General features: G+C 45.7%; 1 protein-coding gene across 5 annotated transcripts in view; it reads right to left on the bottom strand.

Annotated features, from left to right (window-relative positions):
- Positions 1-24,197, bottom strand: part of PLA1A (phospholipase A1 member A) — a 28,244-nt gene extending 4,047 nt beyond the window's left edge. Inside the window, exons 1-11 of one of the 5 annotated variants that reach the window (XR_003852799.1) lie at positions 24,058-24,196; positions 23,526-23,730; positions 13,777-13,954; positions 12,986-13,097; positions 12,618-12,719; positions 11,866-11,952; positions 6,673-6,840; positions 5,636-5,725; positions 4,571-4,679; positions 3,824-3,997; positions 2,369-2,515 (exon numbers count right to left, since the gene is read on the bottom strand). Coding sequence is in view for 4 of the 5 variants with exons in the window: in XM_029578153.1 (XP_029434013.1) it covers positions 2,434-2,515; positions 3,824-3,997; positions 4,571-4,679; positions 5,636-5,725; positions 6,673-6,840; positions 11,866-11,952; positions 12,618-12,719; positions 12,986-13,097; positions 13,777-13,954; positions 23,526-23,730; positions 24,058-24,136 (1,386 nt within the window). In the remaining variant the exon portion in view is untranslated. The other 4 variants (XM_029578154.1, XM_029578153.1, XM_029578155.1 and 1 more) reach the window with 4 other exon arrangements.
- Positions 24,198-24,849: the final 652 nt, after the last annotated feature.

Genomic DNA, 24,849 nt, shown 5'->3' on the forward strand with positions numbered 1-24,849 from the left:
AAAAGTGATCTGTAAATCATAACGCAGACAGATGCAGGCAGCATAATGCTCTTGTTTGTACAAAGTGACTCAGCGGCGAAGTGGCACCTTCTCTCGCTTCCACGCGACGGCAAGTGTAACGCAGCAGGTTTGGCCCACAGGGAATTCTGTTACATCGAGGTTGACACAGAGCTGAAGGGCCCGTTTCTACCCGTTCCATAAACATCTCAACAAGTTACAGTTCTCAGACTTACAAAGTCAGAAGCCTTTGAACTAGCATGTGTGGTACAAGAGGGCAAGGTACTTTCTGGGAGGACTTCCACCCTGGAAGAGAAGTGTATGTTCTGGTGATTGCTACCAGTGGTTTTCTGAGAATGAATGATAAGTGCTGAGCTTTAGTGGGAAGCATTTTTTTTTTTTTGAATGGGTACTTGTTGAAAGGGTCATCTGAAATTATAAAATCAATAAACTCATTCTAAAGAAAAATATTGAGCAAGACACTTTCTGAGGCTGTCTTAATTCCTTCTTTGGGGAAAAAAAATTAAAACGTGTCTTCATTTTAATCATCTTCCTAACACCCAGCCTTTCAATGCTCGGTACACATTCCCCCTTCTATTTTTAGAGCTTCGATCCTGATTACAGTTTAACATTCCTGCAGCAAAGAGGTAGGGTTACTTATCCATGACTGGTTGATGGGTTACATCACAGGCACAAGCTACTTCATCATCTAGTGCTTTCTCATCTTTATAATGTATGTGTGCAACACTGAAAACCTTGCAAATCTCAGCTTAGCCAATAAAGTCATCGTGGGTGAAATGAATAGGCTTTAATAAACATCGTCATTTTGGTTGGTTATATAACCTTTAAAATACTGCGGTTATTTGAATGCCTTGCGAAAATCAGCAAGAGAGGACTCCATATTTCACTGAATTAGTCACCTGGATAATTTTTTTTAAATAGTTTGTATATTGTGTGTATCGGTGTCATGGGCACGAGATAGCACTAGAAAAGCGGATGGGCTAGGACTGGAAAGTGCAGAGTTTGACGTGATGCAATAAGGATATTCAGGCTTTGTGCAGCCTGTTCATGGAATGTGTGCAGCAAAAGTAAAGACATTTTCTGTTCTGGACCCAGGCTTTCAACCTCAAGCTAAGCAATTTTAATATGAAGAAACACAGAGAGTAAAACAGAGATTAGAGGAATTTATAAATAAACACTTTGTAGAAAATCCAACACAGAAGGTTCCTCCTGCTTTTCATTTTTGAAGCTGTTGTTGGCGTATGGACCTAAGTCAAGCACAAGCAGACTCCTCTTTGGCATCTTCAAAATTCGGGGTCCTACGCCGTTACTTAATTATATGCAGGCCTGTCTTCCATGTGGGCTATGGCCATCTCTAAACCCTAGCCATACAGGCCAAGCAGAAATAAAATGGAAGATCTTTACCAGCACAGGGTTGTGGCTATCAAGAACGCACCACGGAACATTTAATAACCCGCTGCTGGATCCATAAGTGCAAAGAAGATATTAAAATGATACAGTGAGCTGGCTTCAGAAGCTCTGTAAACTTATAGCTGCTGCTCAGCCACATGCAAGAAATGTTAGAAACGCCAAGCCCTGGAAAGCAGAGCAAGCAAGAGAGAGAACTCATTTCAATAAAGATACCGAGAAGTTCCTTGTTCCATGACAGCTGAGTGTGAGAGCTGTGGATTATTTATTTATCTACAAATATTTCTAACTCACCTATCCACAATTCTGGATGGGGTACAACAGTACATTCATAAATACACACGTGAACATAATAGAACTTGTATACACATTAGAATTATAATACAAATATATATACCATAGTGCATATAAATTTACTTGTTTAATTAACTACCAAGCAAAATTTACACATGAGTGTTCATGTTCTGCTATTTTGAAGTATATTATTACTACTGGAACACTTGATTGTATATTTGTACTGCCTCATTATTGTTCTTATATATATATATTTGAAAAGTGACCACGCCTGCCCTCTTGTGCAAGACTGCACTGGCTTCCAATTTCCAGTCGCATTCGATTTAAATTAAATTGTCTCCCGTTCAAAGCTCTTTGCTGGGATAGGCCGCTGGATCCAACAAAACTCCTGGGTCCTTATCAACCTGCCAGAACCCTACCCTCTTGGCAACAAGAACTTCTCAGGTTGCTGTCTCCCCAAAAATTGTGTTTAGAAAGCACCTGGGCAATGCTTCTTCCTTTCCTAGCTCCCAGCCTCTGGAACAGCCTGCCAAAAGAGCTTTGGACTTGATTCCAGACCACGCCTGGACATAGATGCTATTTTATTGTTATTGTTATTTTATCATTTATGCATGGTGATAATTTATTTAACATGTATTGCTATTTTTACCAAGGATGGTGATTTATCAAATACGATAAGCTAAACTTTTCACTCCCCAAGAGAAACGTGCGTTACTAGCAAGCCATGGCCAGGTCATGAAGCACCGGCTGGTTCTCTGTCAGGATCAAGTTTTGGGACAGGCACCATGTCGGCTCACTGCAAGGAAAACAAAGGAAAAGACCAGTTACGGACCAAGGTGATGGGCACATGAAAACACCTGGCCAGTTCTTTCGAAGAACTAAGTAATGGCATGGCCTGAGTGATGAATACTTCTTTAAAAGGTACATTTGTGTCCTCGACTTTTCTACACCCAGCAAAAAGAAGGCAAATATCAGAGAAAAACTGTGATAGCTTGCCGAGTGGATGCATTGTATGTGTGCGTGTTCTCGTAGGTGCGCAAGCTGCTTAGGATTGTGTACAACGTGTGTGCCTGCACGGGGCTGGGTGAAACAATGATGGAAATATTTATTTTGGTTGATACACTTATCTTCAGGAGTACCTACCTCACGAAATGATACAATTTTGATCAGCAGTCCAAACAGCCTAAAACATTTTATGATTTAGACTCATGCTGAGATTTGGACAGTAAAAGAAGCATTAGTGGGATTAGGAAGGATAATAGTTCAAAATCTCTAACTACAAAGCCATTATTCCTGTTCTTCCATTCAAGCGTCACCAGAAAGTTGACTAACTTGGCAACCACAGTACTTTGCTCAAGTTGTCCTACGTGGCTTCCAGGGTTTTCCTTGCTTTCCCACCAGTCCTCTTCTCTGCACGCGCTAAAGACGGCAACACTGAACCCTTTTGAAGTTAAAATCCAGTGATGCTTTTTAGCCAACGACCAGGTACCAGAAACAATTCCTTCTTTCTTCCCCTCAAGGACACTGAGCCCTTTGTCGTTGCGTCATCTCTGAGTAGCTCAAGATGTCTGTGCCAGGTTGCCAACCTCAGTCTCCTGTACGGCAGCTCAGAGAACTAACCGTCAGAGACTGGGAGCCTTCGCCAGTTGTGCACATGCTGTTAGTAGGGCCAACCTCTAAATTTTGATTCTGGTTCTATCTGGCAGAGACATACAGAAGGCTTCTACTGTTTTACAGCAATTCGTCTTTTAAGCGTTATCGAGTTTAAAATTGAAATCACACTAATACCATTGCACGATTGATGATGCTCCTAAGGTCCAAAATTGACCTTATAAAAGTCTGCTACAGTATTTAAGCACTAAGGAACGGAAAATAGTCATTGGGATCATTCCTCCAAAGGTTAAAGATGCAAGCCAGAGGGGGTCAACTCTACCTTTCACCAAATGATTAAGTGTATGGATAGCCTAATCACAAGAAGTATGCATGGAGTGCAACCGGAAGGAGTAAGGCTTGGTTAAACCGAGAACTCATGTAGTGTCTAGCGCAAAACTTGCTGCCAGCTCTGTAAACCTAGAAGAGTGCTCTGACCGACGGATCTTCTTACCTGCTGTACAGAGGCAGCGCTGCGGCACAGAACTTGCCGGTCACCTGAGCTTTGGTTCTACTCCAAAACCTCTGCATGGATTTCTTGCCTAAAAGTTTTAGTCCAACGATATCTACCTGGCAGAGTGGAGCATGGTGGCCGATTATTCCTTTCCCAAGGTGGCTGCCTTTAGGACTGCAACAAAGAGGGAGTGACAAGATAAAACATGAGATTTTGGTTTGGTTTTGTTTTTTTTGTCAAGTGCCTGCTTGCAGCAAGTACTACAGCTTTGGGCTGGGATTTCTGTTTATCCTGCATCCAAAGGCTTCCCTTTTTTAAACTTTTGCTCGCCTAGGATGGTCAACATACTTCCTCTGATGCATAGGCCAACCCCAGCTGTGCTGCCTCGTGGCTGGCACCAGGCTGGCACCTGGCTAAGGGCTGCTGCACTTTTGCCCCTCTCTCTCACCATAGGAAAAATACTTTGACTCCCCCGCTTCTCCCTACCTCAGGAGACTGAAGTGCCTCATTTCTGTAAGAGTGGCCATTCCCAGGCTCCAGCCTTTCTTAAATTACTTGTTGGCCGCTTTCACATTTATTGCAACAGAGTAAGGATTAATGGATGCAAGTCATTCCATAAATATTAAATTAACCAAACAATTTCAGAAAACAGGATCCTGGCTGCAGATGTGGGTGGTTAGATAAAAGAAGGAGATGAGGGTAGGACAGGTAATCGGGGAAAGGAGAAAGGGGAGTCAGGAAACTCACATTTCAACTTTTTTGGTTGTGGTGAAGTTTCTGCTGTGGACTGTGATCTCAATACTGGTGTCTGTGTTTCTGGGCTCCTGCAACTTAAACTCCAGCAGGCTGTGATATGCTGATAGGAAAAGGGAGACGAGAGAGGTTTTGTAACAGCCGTGCATGTCCTGGAAATGCTTTAATAAGCACAGAGTCCTGGGCATTGTGGGCATTAGTAAGGCAGAAATGGAGCTGGAATTTGACAAACTCTGCCTTTAATTCTGGAAAACTGCACGGACGGCCTGCAAACCTGCATCGTGCTGGATTTTTAATGAATTCCTGTTCACAATGCATTGTCTTTTGCCTGTGCACAGGAAAAGCGGGCAGGGGAACAGACTGATCCGCAGTAAACAACTCTCAGATTTAGGACCGCATATAGTTCTTTACGCATCTTTCTTCCCCTCCATCCGGAGTTTTCTGCATTTCTTTCCTTTTTAATTGTAACTGGAGTTCATTTTTTTAGTTAAGTTGCCTACAGCATTTTTGAATTTGGTTGACATTGAGCATTTTGAAAACTGCCCCATACTAGTGGTTAATGGTTATAATAATGCCAAAATCCGTGCCAAAGAAGTCAACCAGGCATCATGAAATGCTCACGCACTTGACATATCCCATCACCTCTCGCTTTGTCCTTAGGGTTTAGTCATTAGGCGCGCCAATTCCGTTATAAAGCAGGAAAGAAATGGCTGCAACCTGGGCCGTGTTAACAATGACTTCTCAAAAAAAAAAATAGATTTAAAAAAGAATTCTGAGCATGAAAAATGGTCTGGGACTGCTTAACAGGATGGGTGATTAATCTCTGCATGCCTCATGCCCATTTAACCAAATCTGAGGGGGCATCTGTATGCAATACTGTTGCTTTAATTTTCAAAATGTAGTGACTTTGGACATCAGTAGCCAGGGTGGGCTCTGTGTTGACGCTGATGCTCCTAGATATGGGGGAAACACGGTTCTAAGTTCTTTAGATTCCTCAGATTCTAAGTTTCATCTTTTCTCATTTTGTGAGGTTGGGAGGTTTGCTTTTTTGCCACCCACCACAATAAGGTGCTTCAGATGTGGTCATCATGAAGACCTGAACTCCTGTAGGAAGCTTTGTCATGCCAATGCCCCCGTGATCCAACAATCCTGCGAAAAAAAAACCAAAAAAGCATAAAGATTATGAAAGCAGGAAAGAAACAGTATTCCTTCTGACTTTAACCCTCCTTCCCGGGAAGCAAGAGGCCTGAGTGATTATCCATGGGCGCCTCACCGAGTTAACACAGTGAAGTTCAGAACAGGGCTTGACATTTGATGCTGAGAATGGAAACATTTGCAGTGATTCACTGGTTAGCATGTTTTCTTCTGCATTTTGTGACTCAACCAGAAATAAAGGTCAATGGAAAAATATTAGGTGATACTTTCTTATTGGAATGACTTAATGCATTTTTGGCTAGTTTTCTTTGTCAGGTTCAAAAAACTGTACTCAAACTCAAAAGATAATAAAACATGGTAGATAAGCCTCAGCAGATAGTGATGTGCTTGAGGGTCTCAGCACACATGTTGTTTCTGTTCCTGGATCCTGGGCCATGAGATACAGTGGTTGGGCTGGAGGGAAAGCCTATATCAATCTGCCCTTATGGAGATGACTTTTGCATAGGCCTTGTGTTCTGTTTTCCGCAAGAAAGGTCACAAGACATCAGTGAAAAGGGTACTGCATACGGAGCGGCACAAATGCTGCTCATAACTCTCCGGATGAATTGAGCTGGATGCAGTAGACCAGGATATTCGTGTTGCTAAAGTTCCAATAAGATAAAGCATTGGGGGGGGGGGGGAGGGGGAGGATCCTTACTTGCAAAGACATGAAGGAAAAGTCAAAGATTAATTGAGGTCTACGCTATTGCAACAGGAAGTAAACTGAGCAGATGGGCCTTATCCACTAGATTAGCCAAGGACTGGCGGTCCTTCTGTGCTTCTAAGTGAGAGAGGAAGGTTCTGCACGTACAGAGTTCCAGGTTAGCTAAACAGTACCGAGATGCAGATCACAGGCATTTACACAGCTTTCTTCCCTGCCACCACAGCAAAATCTACTTTACCTATCTGGGGACAGGACAGCAGAAAGGGATCAAAACAATCCAGGCAGTCTCCATCAGTGAAGTTTTGGTAGCTTGAGCATGGAAATGCCATCAATGAACATGAGTTTTCCAAGGAACTGATGTAGATATTAATGGATCTCATGTGGTCACAGATTAAATAGTTGTACGCTGATAGAAAATTAAAGAGAAAGAGGCAAGTCAGGATATGAAACAAAAACAAAATCCATTCCTCAAGATGACTGCAAGAGTTATTTATTTATTTATCCAATTTATATACTGCCTGCCCACATTTTCAAACAGTATATTTAAAACAGATGAATTCATCTTGAAATATATATGAAAAAACTGGGACCATTTGTATTCAGGCACAAACATGCAAGGTTTCTATGCAGCTCTATATTTTAGCACCTGTAGAGGGCACTTCCACCTAACCAACTCCTTGAAAAATGAAATGGAACAAAAAAAAACAAAAAAAACACGAAACAAGCTGAAAATATCAATAAAAAGAAAACTAATTTCCAGGTCGCCATCATTAGGAAAACGTAACCTTTTGAGTCTCGGTCCCCCTTCCATGCATACAATTTGTTGGGCCCTCCACCCACCAAAGTTGGGTTACATCGTGATTATGACATAAATATATATATATATGTTAAAGTTTCTCACCAACCAATCAGCTGTTGAACCAGGTTGCTGATAGGAGCAATCAGATACCCACAAACACAAAGAGAAGCAGATACCACACCATATCCACATCCAGACAAGCATCTCACAGTAACAGCAGCACAAACGCTTTCCATTGCCAGACACATTGTGAACAAGACCCTCAAAATCTATACAGCAAACTTATCATAACGTAACAGTAGTAACACCAAGAACGCAAACCAGAACCCTACCTGTGAAAAAGCAGCACCGTAAATATTACACTGGGTCCCAGAATTGCTATAGATCCCTACATCTACACAGACACTGCATGCTAGCAAAATCTTTCACTTTGTCACACGCACAGAGCAGAGACAGCCCCTCACCAAATACAGAATAAAGGATCTCAAATTAGAACCAGCAATATGCAGACAAAAACTGAAAAGGAAAACCCAAGAAGCCAGACTCTATCTACAGTGTAACAATGGAAAACAGAACCACCATTCCTCATAAAACAATAAAATAAAAAATCATAAAACAATTATAATAATAGAATTATACTAAAAAAAGAATATTTCCAAACTGCTGTCAAATAGAACATCTATTAAAGTCATTTACGTTTTTTCTTACATTTCACAAGCACCAATAAAATATTTCAAAACAGCACTCAAATAACATCCAATAATTAAAACTAATGAGGATTAAAAAAAGCTCCTGCTGTCCATCCCTGGAAACTTGATTTCCAGTCACCCTGAGATTGTTGAGAATCAGGGGGCTAGGGGTAACCCAAACTTTATCCTCTCTCGCTCACATACATACTCGCATATTCATTCTCTCTCACACAATCATGTTCTCATATATACCCACACACTCTCACACACAGGGTCTAAGTCTCTCTCCCTTCCATGCACACAAAAACTCTTACTCCCCCAGATTCTCTTATACAACAGGCTCTCACCCACACAGACCCCCATTCATTCTCACACAAACAGCTGGACCCCAGGCAGGCACCCATACACACTGTTGTGGAGCGCTAGGAGAGCGCTAGGAGAGCGATCCCACTCCTGGGTGATGTGTGTCCTTGGGCCACGGCTCGACCCCAGAGGGCTCTGAAGAGGTGCCGCGGGAGGCGTGGCATGCCCGAGCATGGGCTGGACGGGAGCAGGGCGGGAGTGACATGGAAGACAGGCTCTCCTCCGGACCTGCACGCTTCGGAAGACCCAACAACGCAATGTTGGTCTTGTGAACAGTCCTCCGACCGTTCCTAGCCCTTTCGGACCTGCCGCAGGGTACGGCACGAAGCGGCAGGCCGGATGGAGGCCAGGGCAGCGAAGACTGGAACATGGATTCAGACGAGACTCAGGAACGACGTAGACTCAGGCAAAGACGTGGACTTCAGGAACGACGTGCAGGATGCAAAGACGTGGACAGGCACAGACGTGGACTCAGGACGAGGTACTGGATGCACAGAGGTGGAGTCAGGAACGAGGGCTGAAGGAAGACATGGGCACTGTCCCTCAGGGCGCCCTACTCAGACCACCCGCGGGACTGAGTCGCGGACCACCCTGTGAGCGGGAGAGCACAGGGAAGAGCAGGTTGCTGCACTCCTGGCAGCTTCGAGGCAAGGATACGCTGCACTCCCGGCAGCTTCAAGGCAAGGATACGCTGCACTCCCGGCAGCTTAAAGCATCAGGATCGGGAACAAGGATTAAGACAGACCTCAGTGCTGGAACAAGGACATCTGGAACAGCAGGAACAACAGGACTGGAACAGGAGACACACCTCAGGGCTGGAACATGGACATCTGAAACAGCAGGAACATCAGGACTGGAACACAAGTACTGGATCAAAAGACAGACCTTGGGACTGGAACGGCAAGCAGACATCAGGACTGGACGAGGAGCTCCGATAGGTAACAAGAAACACAGGACCTTGCAGAAGTGCTGGAACACGGACGACTTCCTGGAGCGAAGGATCTCAGGAGTGACCAACTCCTTGCGAAGGCAAAGACAGACTGAAAGCTGAGCCCTTTAGTAGGGCTGAGGTGGACAACGCCCAGGGAGGGGTCAGCAGGGGGCCACACCTGGCTGGCCCTTGAAGAGGAGCAGAGAGATGCGCGCTTGCGCCCTAGGGAGCTGGAGAGAAGAGCTGGAAGCTGGTGGCGTCCTCAGCCACGTGGAAGGCCAGGGAAGCAGTGGAGCAGCCCTGGGCTGGAGCTGGGTGAAGGCAGGTCAGTGGAGCAGCTCCCAGCTGCAAGGACAGAAGCAGGAAGAAGCAGAGAGAGGTAAGGCTGGCTGCAGGCACCGGCAGAGAGAACAGAGAGCTGCAAGGACTGAAGCAGGAGAAGGGCTGACTGCAGGAACGGCTCCATGCCGTGAAGACAGCCCCAGGAGGAGAGGTAAGACTGCAGGCAGAGCAGAGAGCTGTAGCAGGCTGCAGGCACTGGCAGGGACGGCTTCCCAGCCAGGCAAGGACCTGGGCTGTAGCAGGCACCAGCAGAGACGGCCTGCTGACTGAAGGGCCCGGGATCGCAGCAGCACGTCGGGGGAAGGCAGGAACAGAGAAGCCGGCCGCATGGGAACAGCTGCGGGGACAGCCCCAGCTGATTCAGGGAGAAAGCATCAGCAGCCCGACTGGCTGTCTGTGAGAAGGTAAGAGCCTGCCCACGCTTCTTGCGGGCAGGAGCATAACACACACACACACACAGACCCACACACACTGACCCCCCCCCCAGGCAAACACCATTCTCTCACACACCACACACACAGACCCACAAGGAGGCACTCATTCTCTCTCACACACAGTCAGACCTCCAGGCAGGCACCATTCTCATACACACTGAAGGCAGACCCCCCTCTCTTTGTTTTGCCGGCAGCCTTGGAGCCTCTCTAATTCCTGCTGCTGCTGTTACCGCTGCTGCGTGGCCGCTGGGGAAGAGCTGATTGCTCCTCGCTGCTTCTGACACTGAAGCCTGTTCTGCTGCCTCCTCCTCCTCCACGCAGCCCCCGCCATATTAAAAACTGGTGGGACTAGCACTTTCTCCATGCTGATCTCATGCACCGTGAGATGGGCATAGAGAAAGTGCTACTCTCGCAAGTTCTAATACCGCAGGCCTGCGCAGATAGCGTGACCTTTTCTGCTCAGCCTCTGCTGGGATGAGGTCCAGTGGCGACTGCATGGCCTCTCTCTCTGGTTTTTTGGCAGCTGGTGCGATTGGGTTCACTGGCAGCCGCGTGCACCTTCCCCCTTGGAAGCTCGTTTGCGGTTCTCCCACCCCCTCCCGTTTGTACACCCCCTGCTCTAAGGCAAGCACATCAATAGGCATTTCCAGTCCTTGAGAGCTGCAAACAGATTGGGTTAATCAAAATATGCCAATTTGCCAGCTAGGCCAAATGCTCGCAGATATATTTGATGAATAGTCACTGTGGGTATCCTGAAATCTGCACCTGTTTGTGATTAAGGACCATAGTTGCCCACCCCTTGGCTGGTATAGTTATAGACTGGAGAGAAACCAGTCAATAGGGCTCAACGGTTACCGAGATTTTGGTAGAAGATTTCTAACCTTTGGCTCTATATTTGCACATGGATGAAAGTGTTTCTCACTGCATGCTGTGTCTTGGTCAATCACGTGAAATGACAGCAGAAGATGACCAAACGGCCCATCCAGTCTGCCCAGCAAGCTTCGCACTTTTTTCTTCTCATACTTATCTGTTTCTCTTGGCTCTTAGTAACCTTTTGGTTCTATTTCCCTTCCACCCCCACCATTAATGTAGAGAGCAGTGATGGAGCTGCATCCAAGTGAAATATCAAGCTTGATTAGTTAGGGGTAGTAACTGCCACAATAAGCAAGCTACACCCATGCTTATTTGTTTACATCTTTGCAAACAGGCCAAAGCGAGCGCAATGTCAATTTTGCACATATGGGGAAAACAGGACGCTCCACCCAGAACTAAAAGGAGCCTTAAAAAAGCAATTTCGGAGGTGCCCCACCTGCTGATATGATGCAGTAAACTAAAACTCTCACATCTGGAAATTTGAGCAAAATTGGAACATGAACATCACGAGTGCTTTTCTTTATTCTGATGCAACAAAAAAATAAATCCAACATTTTAAAACAAATCTTCATATATTAAGAAAATGTAAGATATGAATAGAATACAGCATAATAAATTCCTAAAAATTAAAAAAGAAAGACAAAGTAAGAGTACATTTTTAAAAATTTCAAAAAAAAAAAAGGAATTTTGGGGGCTGAAATATTATTTTGCACAAATGCTACTAGTCTGTTCAAGTACTTGATTAAATGCAAAATAATCTATAGGAATGTATACTGCTAAATTAAGGACTTTTATTGCTATTTTAGGAAACGTTTGCAAATTATAGTCTGTGCAGAGAAAAATGATCTGTGGGGTCCACCTGAAATGTATTTTGTGAGTGTTTCCATTTGTAAATAGTAATTTATGCACTTTTTGCATCTTGTGCTTCCTTTTTGTTTAAAGGAAATACATGAAAAAAAAACCCTTAACAAAAATACAAATATAGCCTTTAATACTTAACGATTTCTCAAAACTGAACACCCAGGTTGATCTTTGCCTCCATTTACGAAGTAATCAATATGTCCCACTGGTATCCGGATACCAAATCCTGGAAGAAAATTGCCACATGAATTTACCACCACATAAAATGATCTCATTCTGTATGTACGGCTACATCTACATCCACATCCACATCCACGTATACACACATAGCACTTACTAAGTGCCACTTATTCGCACCCAGCACCATCCAAGGTGAGCTGTGAGGCACTGCTAGATCTTGGGCCTATTTAACCAGTAATGAGGAAGTCTAGAACTTGAACTGTTGAATATAAAGGCAAAGTTTTCTGGAAATATGACCATATGTTAATTTTCCCCACTGTAATATTTTGGAGGTCACCGAAGAATAAGATAAGCTTTAGAGGTTTTTGGAGCTCTGAATGACTTTTTATAAGGCGCTTCCCCTGTCCCTGATCCTGAGCGTGTCACCTCACTCCACGGATGGTCATTGCCAGACACCGCTGCTAATCCAGGGGTTCTTTGCTTTCTCCAATGAACAAAATCGTGGTACACCTAAAGTATTGTCCTCTGTACACTGGAGTTTGGAAGCCAGGCTCAAACTCCGAACTGAACAGTTTTCAACTACCTTGGGATGCACTTAAAACTGGTTTCATCTTGTGCTGTCAAATGTATTGCAGAGAAGCCTTAGTAGGGTTTGTGCAATATTTTATAGTAATGGAGACAGATACTTTATAAAGGTTAAAATAAGATTACCGTCGGCATCAGTGTGAATTGCTTCTACAAACAGGGCATCTCCTGGATCCAGGCGCTCCTCAGCACTGGCCTTCGTGAATTTATACGCCGCAGGGTCCAACCCTGTAGAGGACAAATCAAATGTCTTCAAAAGTAACCCCTGACACATTTACACTTCATTTCCAACAGAATACCCTTGTTGTGTCACACTCAAACCTTGCCTAAAGTATTATGCTTCCTTCTATTTGACTTGTAATGTTTTCCAAGATTTGGTGTGAAGTCAGATTATCCAACCATGATTCTGTCATGCATTCCTAGTAGATATAAAGAAAAATAATCCCCAGACATGGCCCTGTGGATACATCTGTTGTAACAAGCATTCATTGTACCTGTAATTCTTCCAAGCTTGCCTTCCAGGAAATATCCCACCAGCCCACTGACATGTGCTCCTAGGCTGATCCCGATAAGATGGATAGACTTTTCTGATATGCCTCTTAGTGCCTGCAGGTTGAACAAGACGACATTCATAGTTTTGGAGGTTTTTTTAAACTAGACATGGTGAGCTTAAATATCCTAGTAGAACAGTCTTATTTGTACAGTTGGCTCCAAAATTGGCTTCAATATACAAAAGTCCATCCTAGCCATCCACCCCACTCTTACAATCAGACAAGAGAATTCCTGCCAGATTCATTTCCTTTCCAAAAATTCACTGTAATTTAAGCTTGTGTGCAGGTTCCCAGCAACAAGTTTGCTTAAAATCTGTTGGAGGGAGTCTGATGCCTGACGCCACAATGGGATTCTTGGAAAGGCACCAGCAGGCTTAGTAAACAGGCCCTACCACTGAGACCTGTACACCCCCGGGAACATCACTTGACTTTCTCTTATGATATTTTGGAATGAGAGGAAGTGTCATTTGCTCCAGTTGCATCTGTCATCCCATAATAAGTAATGAAGGAATTATCGCCAGATAAATGAAATGCTTATGAAGTTAAATCTCCAAGAAGGCCATTCCTTTGCCTGAGATCAAGCTGATGACCCAACAATGCAGTACAACCTTTCAGGATTCCTGCATTAAAGTACCATAAAAGATATTAGCATAGTATTTGTTACTGAACTCCAAACATTAGTCCACACGACAATAACTTTCCTTCTTTGACTGTCCTGCATTTCTTTCACTTACGATTAGTCTTCTGATGAGCACAGAGATCCGCAGTGCTAGCTCCATCATGTTTTCTACGGCACTGTGGTACTGGACCGTGGAGCCATAAACCCAGTCCACAGCAATCACGTTTGCCTCGCCCGGCCGAAGCAGAGCGCCGATCATCCCATCGATCCAGGAAGGCTTGGTTCCCAGGGCCCTGAAAGTCAGTGAGAGTTGGGAGATGGCATCAGGAAACCAGGGACTCCGGTACAATCCATTCAGGAAGATTCACCTCGGAGTACTGAAGTCTTTCATGAAAATACGGACCTCCTAGCTGGAGCAGCACGGATGCAGCTAGAAATGATCATCGGCATATGGTGGTTCTACCTGTCTGCACATCAGTGAACTCCAGGACTGGAAACCAGAGCAGGCTAAAAGTATACGATCCAGGGCTGGGGGAAGGACTAGGCAGTTGCCTAGAGCGACAGCATGGCCTCTTCTCCTTTCCGCGGCCAGAAGTGCTGGGTCCGCGTGGGCGGAAAGAAGCAGCATCGGTCCCGGCCCGGGCGTAGGAGGAGGACTAGTGGCAACTGCGGCCCCTCCCCCGGCGCAGGAAGCAGAGCAGCAGCTGCCGCCCCTTTGGCCTCAAGAAAGAAGAAGAGTCCCTACTGTCAAGGGAGCTGAAAGAGGAGGCTGCTGCTGTGCTTCTGATGGGGAGAAGGGAGGAAGTGAGTGAGAGAGAGAGTGTGTCAGGGTGTGTGTCTGTGGGAGCATGTATGTGTGTGTATCAGTGTGAGATAGAGCATGTGTGTGTGTGTCTGTGAGATAGAGCATATCTTTCTGTATGTGTGAGTGTGAGATAGAGCATGTGTGTGTGAGTGTGAGATAGACCATGTCTGTGTGTGTCTGTGAGAGCATGTGTGTGTGTGTCAGTGTGAGATAGAGCATATCTTTCTGTGTGTGTGAGTGTGAGATAGAGCATGTTTGTGTGTGTGTGTGTGTGTGTAAGAGCATGTCTGTGTGTATCTGAGAGCATGTATGTGTATGTGTCAGTATGAGATAAAGCATGTTAGTGTGTGTATGAGTGTGAGACAGAGCATGTCTTTTTGTGTGTGTCTCTGTAAGAGCATGACTGTGTATGTCTGTAAGTGTGAGATAGAGCATGCCTGTGTGTATGTCTGTGAAAGCATGTATGTGTGTTTGTCAGTGTGAGCTGGCGCATGTATGTGTGTGTCAGTGTGAGATAGAACATGTCTGTATGTTTCTGTGAGAGCATGGATGTGTGTGTGCCAGTGTAAGACAGTGTGCCTATGTGTGTGTGAGTTTGAGATAGAGCATGCCTGTGTGTGTCGGTGTAAGATAGAGCATATCTGTGTGTGGCAGTGAGAGCATGTATGTGTGTGTGTCAGTGTGAGATAAAGCATCTCTGTATGTGTGAGTGTGAGATAGAGCATGTCTTTGTGTGTCAATGTGAGATATAGCATGTCTGTGTGTGTATCTGTGAGAACGTCTGTGTATGTCTGTGAGTGTGAGATAGAGCATTTTTGTGTGTGTGACTGTGAGAGCATGTATGTGTGTGTGTTAGCGTGAGTTAGAGCATGTCTGTGTGTGTGAGTGTGAAATAGGGCATGTCTGTGTGGATCTGTGTGGTAGAGCATGTTTGTGTGTGCATCTGTGAGAGTATGTATGTGTGTGTTTGTGAGAACGTTTGCATGTATGTGCATGTGTGTGGGTGTGTAGGTAAGAACATGTTCTGTGATTGAGCATGTGTGTATGTATGAGAGAAAAGAGGAAGACTGTGATCAACAACCCCTCTCCTCTGCCCTGCTAATCCACAACAATCTCAGGGTATCTGGAAATCAAAAGATCCAAGGTATAGGCAAGGGAATTTTATCCTTTTTAAGTTTTAAGTATTCAGTGGAGTTTGTGTCTGCTGTTTTGAAATATTTTATTAGTCTTTGGAAAATGTATTTGAGTTTTAAATTATTGGTTGTTATTGTTTTTGTCAGCTGTTTTGAAATATTCTTTTTATTCTATTGATGATTTATATTTCCTCATGTTATTGTTTGATATTTATGAGGAATTGTAATGCTTCTGATTTTTTATTGTTGCATTGTTGCATTACTTGTTGCTGTTTATAATTCAGTTTTTGTCTGCATGAACATAAGACTATAAGAACATAAGATAGGCCATACTGGATCAGACCAAAGATCCATCAAGCCCAGATTCCTGTTTCCGACAGTGGCCAATCAAGGTTACAAGTACCTGGCAGGATCCCAAGGGGCAGAGAGATTCCTTGCTGCTTATTTTTGCAACTCCACCTTAATAATCGTTGATGGACATTTCCTCCAGGAATTTGTCCAACCCTTTTTTAAATGCAGCTGCACTAATAGGGGCAGATTTTAAAAGGTACGCGCGCGGCCTACATTTGTGCGCGCTACCCGGCGTCCACAAATGTAGGCCCGATTTTATAACATGCACGCGCAGCCATGCGCATGTTATAAAATCAGGGGTCGGCGCGCAAGGGGGTGCACACTAGCCCTCGGGGAGACCAGCTGGCTTTACCCGTTCCCTCCCCATCTTCCTCTCCCTTCCCCTACCTGTCCCGCCCCAGCCCGAAACCCCCCCGTACCTTTATTTCACAAGTTACGCCTGCCAGAGGCAAGTGTAACTTGCACGCGCTGCCCTACTGCCGGCACGCAATCCCCCAGCCCAGCGGCCGTGGAGAGGCCTCTGGCCACACCCCCACCCCACCTCCGGACTGCCCCACCCATGCCCCTCCCCGGACCGCCCCGCCCATGCCCCACCCCCAGACTGCCCATTTTTTCAAGCCCTGGGACGTACACACGTCCCGGGGCTTTATGCGTGCCGCCGGGCCTTTTGAAAATAGGCCCGGCGCGCGTAATCCCCTTACGCGTGTAAATCCTCCTGGATTTACGCGCGTAGGGCTTTGAAAATCTGCCCCATAGCTTTTATCACATTCTCTGGCAACAAATTCAAGAGCTTAATTGCGTGTTGAGCAAAAAAGTATTTTTTCTTATTAGTTTTAAATGTACAACTTAGTAACTTCATTGTGTGTTCCCTAGTCTTTGTATTCTTTCAAAGCGTAAAAAACTGATTCGTGTTTACCCATTCCACAAATCAAGGATAGATCCTTGGAATCACGGCAGGAAGGCCCCTGCATGCATTTCTGATATGTGCAGGTGACTTTTATAATTGTGTTCTATGGACATTTCCAGAAGAAACTGTGTTTTCTGCATCTTGCTACTATCCACGAAGCTTTTCACCAGTGAATTATATTGATTTTTAGAACAACTTCCTGTGTGTCCTGTCTTTATTTCAAGACTTCTGGACAGTGTCACCAGCGGCCTAAAGGCCTATGAAACAATGCTTTCCCCCCTGCTGGAGGAGCTCTAGAGAGCCCCACAAGTTGAAGCCCGCAGCTGTACAGCTGTAAACACACATCCAAAAAAGTGCTCTCAGCCAATTGGAAAGCTTCCGTAGACACACCCATGTTTTGAAACTGCTCACAGGATGCACTATTGATCTTCCCTTTTTAGGAGGTTGTTGTGAGGGTCCCATTCTTTTTGATGGGCAGCAAAATACTGGAAGTTTCCCTTGTTTATAATATTGGCAGGCAACAAACTGTAAAAGCAATTTATGTTGTCCTGTGCACAAGGACTAGACATTATGTTTTGGCTTCACTTATGTCCTTAATAAAGTTGAACGCAGTCTTCAGAGAAATTGACTTTGTTCTTTGCTGTTGACAGTCTTGAATTGCCACAGCAGGGAAAATGTTCCCATGAAAGCCATTAAAACAATCAGTGTTGATATCTGAAAATAAGATATATATAATGTTTAAAAATGTATGACTGATCTAATGATCACCTTATTTGTATTTGGGATTGTTGCTTTCATTTTTATGTTACCCAGGAAAGGTAGAACATTTATTCAGCTTCCAGGACTTTCATGCCTCAGGTGCTTTTAGCAGGATATCCGGTTAATGATTGCTCAGTTCTGGAATCATTAATAATATTTTTACAGTTTCTCCCAGGCTATTGATGACATCCTTGCATCTGTCATCGTGGACCAGGGCAGTATTTGCTAGAGCATTTGGAATGTTATGCATGAACTGGGACTAGCTTTGTTAAGCTAAGTTTAGATCTAGCCAGACAAACTGCAGGATTTGAATTTCCTACCACGCTGACCATTGCTGATTTATCCAGGAAAGTTTTTAGCTCTGGGGGGCATTCCAGGGTGGGGCTACCTTAGCTGGTGTTGAGACGGGGCCTCAAAAGGCCTTGCATTCTGTTAGAGAGGGGCCTCGAAAGGCCTTGCATTCTGTTAGAGAAGGGTTGTTTTAGTGTGCCCTTGGGCCTCAGCCCGACCCCAGACGGATCCAGGACCGAACCGAGGGTTGACGGCGTGTTCCACCATGGCTGACGGTCTTACCCTCTGCCAGGCTGGCAAGCTCCCAAGGCCAACAACAGGATGATGTTGGAATGTGAATGGTCCTCCGACCATTCCGAGCCCTTTCGGACCTGCTGCATGAAACAGCATGGAGCAGCAGGCCTGGCCTGAGGTCAAGGGCAGATGGGCCTTGACAGAAAGACATGACAGCAGGATCGATGCAACAGCATCGCGGACGAAGACATGACACCAGGATCGATGCAACGGCATCGCGGATGAAGACTTGACACCAAAGCTGATGCGAAGACATCATGGACCAGTGGTCGATGCGACAGCATCCCGGACCAGGGTCGATGTGACGACATCAGGAACAAGACATGATACCAAGAGTGATGCAACGGCATCCAGGACGAGACGAGGAACTGACAAAGTCCAGAGGAGACGAGAAGCTGGGCAGAAGGACCGTGGCACTGTCTCTCAGGGAGCTCTACTCTGCCCACCCGCGGGACTGAGTCGCGGACCACCCTGTCCCACTGCGCGCCCTACACAGCCTGAGGAGGCTGGTCACGGACCACGCTGGGAGCGGGACAAGCGCAGGGAAGGATCCAGTCGAAGCAGAACTCCAACGACGGAGCCGATGTCGTCCGAAGCTCCACCAACGGCTGGCAGGGCATGACGGCTCAGGAGCACAGGACACACGTCCACCTGTAGGCTAGTCCACGCTCGGGCAAAACATCATCCGAGGGACTCCCGGCCTAACAGGAACCAGGAGGTTCAAGAGCGCTAAAGACGAAGACACAGGAGCAGGACATCAAGGAACCTGGAATATCAGGAAATGGAGGATCAAAGCGAGACACCAGGACACCTGGACAGGGACCTCAGGCAATGAAGACATAACTTGACATGGCGTGACAACAAGAACTCCATGGAGAAGATGAAGAAGACCTGACAGAGCTCTGGCAGGCAGGAGCCTCCAGAGTGAAGCAACTCCGATACAAGGCAAAGACTGACTGACGGAGCAGCCCTTTATAGGGCTGAAACAGGAAGTCCACTCCCTAGGTGGGGCCAGCACACGTCCTGTGCCTGGCCCTTTAAATCTTGCAGAGAGGCACATGCCGGAGCCTAAGGAGCAGGAAGCAGGGCTGCGCAGGACCGTGGACAGCGGCCTGCACAGCGTCATCGTGTACAGAAGCAGGGCTGGCCTGAGGAGCAGGCCCGATGATGGCAGCAGCTCCAGCCACTGCAGGAGGCCCCAGGGGCAACTCCAGCTGCCACTCAACCCCGGGGATGCGGCCTCCACGCCGCGAAGATCAGGTGACGTTGGTGGCGGTCCTGGCCACACAGGGGACGGCAGGAAATCCGCGGCTCCAGCCACGGCGAAGAGGAGCAGCACGGGCGGCCTTCGGGCCACAGGGAAAGACATAGTTCGCGGCTCCGACCGCGTGGGAGGCCTGACTCTGGCGGCACCAGCCACGTCGGGCAGAAGGCAGCATGGGGTGAGTGAGCCTGCTCGCGGGGGAACCCGCGGGTAGCGAATTCATAACAGCTGGATAACATTTATTTATTGAAAAGGTTTTATAGCCCACTTATAATGAACCAGTCGGGCTACGCAGGTTACAATATAGTAAAAATGAATAACACTAAGACATTTCATACACCATAATAACAATTTAAATAAAACAATAATAGTAACAATAAAAACAGTGCAACATTCTGCACTAAAATCCAAATGGCCGCAAATTGACTAAAGCAGACTCTTTACAGATATCTCCAAATGCTTCTCTAAAGCAACTTTTTTCTAAAAATCTTCATATCAGTAATTGCTCTAGGAGGTGCAGGTAAGGTATTCTTCATTACTGGACTTCTGGACTCTTTCAGATGTATTGATTTAACGGAAGGGATTTCCAATAGGCCCATCCCTTGAGGCCGTAAAGATCTAGAGGGAGTATAGGGTGTTGGTAGCATCCCCAAATAACAAGGCCTTCCATTTTTACTACTTTAAAAACTAATACCAGTATTTTAATTGGATCCGTTGCTGAGGTGGTAACCAATGTAGGTTGTACAAAATTGGACTAATATGTTCCTGAGGAAGCTCTCGCACAATTAATCATGCTGTGGCATTCTGTAATATACACAATACCTGAATACTTGAGGCTGCGAGCCCAGAAACAGGTTGTTAAAATAATAAATCATCAATAGCATGAATGACTGCACCAAAATGCGGAAATATTGTTTATCCAAAATATACCTTACATGGCGCAATGTCTGTAATTTAAAAAAACCCAAAACAAAACAGATTTAAGAATTGATTGCAAATGAGACAGGAACTTGAAATGTAAATCGAAAAGCATTCTCAAATTTTTCACCACTGTTTTAATTGGGAACCTAATTCCATTAACTAAAATAGGGTAATTCTCAATATTGGATAAAGGCCATGTCTTACAAGAGAAACAAACAACCTCTAGATTCAATAATAAGTTATTCTGTTCCATCCAGGAATTAATTCTTGACATTTAGAAATTTTACTCACAGTGATCGCGAATGAGTCCATCACAGGGAAGTACAGTTGTAAGTCATCAGCATATGCCCTAAATTCAACCTCCAGATGTTCAAGTAAGATACATAGAGGGAGAAGATATACATTAAATAAGGCAGCTGATAAAATAGAACCTTGTGGTACTCCTCAATGAAGCTCATACCAATCAGAACATGACACTCCCATGCAAACGCACCGTTTCCTCTCTGATAAGTAGGATGTAAACCACTAATGGACAAGGCCCTTAGTTCTCAACTGTTATGATTCCTGCCCGCGGAGCCACTCTCCGTGAGCAGGCCTCTCACCCTTCTTGGTCACGCTGGCTTCCCCGATGCTGCTGGGGAGCCGCCGGGGCTCGGACATCGCCAGACTCTGCCCACGAGGCTTGGGACCACTGCTGCCGACGCCATCTTCATGCAGCCTAGAGGCCGCACCCACCAGCTCCTCTAGTGGCGAGGAGTCGCCGCCGAAGTACCTCCTGAGCGACAACAGGAGGCCACTGCCGCTCCGACGTCATCTCGGGGCCTGGAGGCCGCCCCGAAGCCTGCCTGTCCTTCTGCGTCGACTTGCAGGAGAGCGCCGCTGTCCGTGGTACTTCTTCCTGTTCCTGCCTTAGGTGCCGGCGTGCACCTCTTCAGGGTATTTAAAGGGCCAGTAGCAGGAAGTGCTCCTGGCCCCACCGGAATCCAGCTGGTCCTTATTTCCTGCTTCAGCCCTTTATAAGGGCCCTGCCTGCCTTCAACCAGTGCCTCCGGATTGGGTTCCACAGTTGTCTGTATTCCGTGACCGGTCTAGGTCTTCCGTGGTCTTCTGTTTAGATGACTTCGTGTTCAGTGTTTTCATGTCCCTGGTCTCGTCCTTCGTTGGAGCTCCTTCACTACTTCCTGATGTTCCATGTCCTGATGTTCTGAGGTTCTGCTCATCCATTGTTTGCTCCAAGTCCAGATGTCCTGATGTTGCACGCCCTGATGTTCCGGTTCCTGATGTTTCAAGGTCTCACTCCTTCGTCGCCTTTTCCAAGACCTCGTCTGAGTCCTCCTAGTGCTCAGAGTTCCTCCAAGTCCTCGTCTGAGTCTTCCTAGCACTCAGAGTTCCTCCAAGCCTTCGTCTGAGTCTTCCTAGTGCTCAGAGTTCCTCCAAGTCTCTTGACCTTCTAGCTTCCTGAGTCCTCCAGATGGCCATCCCGAGGGTAGTTCCATTTCATCCAGTTCCTGTTTCCGGTCATTGGAGCCTCGTCTGGCTGGGTTCCCTTCCTGCACTTGTCCCGCTCTCTTTGAGGTCCACGACCAGCCTTCCAGCTTGTGTAGGGTGTGAAGTAGGACAGGGTGGTCCGTGACCAGCCCATTGAGTCTGCCTGTGACGTTGGGCTGTGTAGGGTGCTCTGAGAGACAGTGCCAATGTCTGAACCTTTCAAGCTCCTCATCTCGTCCAGAGTCTTCCAAGTTCCTCGTCTCGTCCAGAGTCTTCCAAGCTCCTCGTCTCATCTAGAGACTTCTATGTCAAGGTCTTCGTCTGCCCTCATCCTCTGTCCGGCCTGTTGCTTTTTGCCGTTACCCAGCAGCAGGTCCGAAAGGGCTAGGAACGGTCAGGGGACTGTTCATTGATCAATATTGCGTTGTTGATCATCCTGAGGTGTGCAGGTCCGGTAGAGGTTCAGCCTTGCTTAGCTCTACCCATGCTCGCACTAGCTCACCTCCCACGGTGTGTCTTGGGCTCTTTCCTGAGTTGTGCCGAGGCCCAAGGGCTCACAACACCCGATCCAGAAATGACTACACCTTCGCATTCATAACAGTATCCGAAGGCCTCGCATCACAGCATCAACTGTTGTAATTGTTGCAATACAATGTTATGGGCTACTGTGTCATAAGCCTCAATGATGTCTAAAAAGACCGCTATTAGTGGTCAATTTTTATCTAACTAGCATAACACAAAGTCAAAGGTTGAAACCAATTACGTTTCTGTGCTATGCTTCCAGTGAAAACTGCACTGAAAGTGGTGTAAAACTTTATCAGTCAAAAAATCGTTCAATTGTCTGTAGTTGATTTTTTCCATTACCTTACCCATGGTATTTAAGTTATCTATAGGTCTATAATTCAAGAGGTCACATATGACTAAGATATTTAAAAATAAAAGGGGCGAACCGTAGCCATTTTTAATGCATTTGGTAAACAACCTTCAAGCAGTAATTGATTATATAAGCTGGTTAACCCACCTGAAAAAACATCCTTTAGGTTATATAATACAGAAAAAGGACATTAGTCCAATGTGCTAAAGGAATTTTTCAAAACTGTCATATAGCCTTCTACTTCAGTTTGGCTAACAGGATCAAAATGGTTCCATGTGACCCTAACTGGGTCATCTAAAGCAAGCTCAATTTCCGAGTGAACGCCCAATGCTATATAGGGGTCTACTTGGGCTGAAATTTTTCTACCCTTCTGTGATGGAGTATACCGACAACTCCCACATTCTACCTTAAGGAGTCTGGTTCAGACTTTTAACTCAGAAATTCTTAAGGAAGAAGACTGCAAGGGATTCTGGGTGAAGGGAGGTTCTCTTTGCCCTGCCCTAAGATCCCAGGCCTAGAGAGCTTGAGCAGGCCCCAGGGGAGCTGGTAGGCCTCGCTGTCTATCAAATCTTTTCTGCTGAAGATTTTTTGGTACGGTGAAAACATTTGTTGGAACTCTGAGTGTGGAGACTGAGTTTTTCTGTGTCCAACTCATTGCATCCCAAGGACCTAGAAATGAAACTTCCCCCAGTATCCTGCTCCGTAGTGAGGGCCTGGGGGAGCAGGGTGTTATGCATTAATAATCTCTACAGTTCTATTTTGAATCATTCTTCTTACCTGAAGCCATGAATGAGTATCTTGGTGCCCAATGTGGAGTTAAAACTGGAGTTCTGGATACTGATAGGCTCATGAACATTAATGAGTACTCCGCAATTTGGATCCTGTGGGGTGAAGAGTAAGAACTGGACACTGAGGCTACTTCCATGGAGGAGTTCTGCTGTTCGGAAGTCCGTGCAATGGTTGGAGAGATGGACCTTGTCTTCTGCAATGTCAGAGAGACAGGCAAATAATAGCTACAAAATAAAAACATTAAAACATCAAAATAGCATAAAAGAAACTAAAATTAATTCATATCCCAAAAAAGCAAAGCACATGGAAATACTGAATTACAATAAAAGCATAAGAGACATTAATATAGTTGATTCAAATCTAACCTCAACAGCAAAACAGTTCTGAGATCAAAGGTTGGAATGGCTCAGATTAACATTTTGGCTTGTGATGTTCTCTGCTCAGGTCTCCTGTCCATTTCCTTCTCTTGTTCTATTCCCCCACGGCTCTGTTCCTAAATGCCCTTTTCGTCATATTGTACCTGCTCGTGCTAAGCTCAGCAAGAGTAGGATTCCAGGGATTAGGATCATCCTATTTCTTCTCCTCTCCTCCTTGGCCATGTTTCTACCCGGGCAGGATGCATGAAGAGAGCAGCAAGGACAAAAAATATCTTTAAAAGCTCCTCGTTCGATGTGATCAATCATTGACAAAACTTACCTTTTTGGTAGACAGCAAGAGCCCGATCGACTTTGCTCTTGTTTGTTTAAATGTGTGCTACAGCGACTTTGCTTCTCCTCCTCCCTTTGGCCAGTGTAAACTTTCAGTGGCATGCCGAGGGTTTTCTTGGCAATGGTCTGACATATGAAAGATAGGGAAAGGATCGGCTATGGTTACCTTATGGTTTAAAACAGGGGTGCATGCCTTCAGACCTCCAGCTTCTGCAAACTGGGCTTGCCCTTAGGATATCTGTAACTATTCATGATGTACACAGATTTACTCTAAAAGAGGCAAGTTAATTTGCAGATTTTGAGCCTAGGTTGCCGTCCCTCCTGAGGGACCAGATAGGCCTCCGGGTGTCCTTCCACGGGATACTTCAATCTCTCAAAATCTAATCCTGGTGGACAAATCAGTGCAGCCACTGCAACTATCTTAGGGATCTACCACTCACTTTAGGGATCATTTTCAACAGGTTTTATGTATATATATATAACCCCTCATTTATCCACACAAAATCAACCCAGGGGCTGTGTGGGGAAAAAGTACACTCGTACTTTTCCCCACTCTCAGTGAGTTCCAAAAAATATGCGTATAAATGTACATGCAGGGAGTGATA

The sequence above is a fragment of the Rhinatrema bivittatum genome, chromosome 15 (genome assembly GCF_901001135.1).
Source record: "Rhinatrema bivittatum chromosome 15, aRhiBiv1.1, whole genome shotgun sequence".
NCBI classification, from domain to species: domain Eukaryota; kingdom Metazoa; phylum Chordata; class Amphibia; order Gymnophiona; family Rhinatrematidae; genus Rhinatrema; species Rhinatrema bivittatum.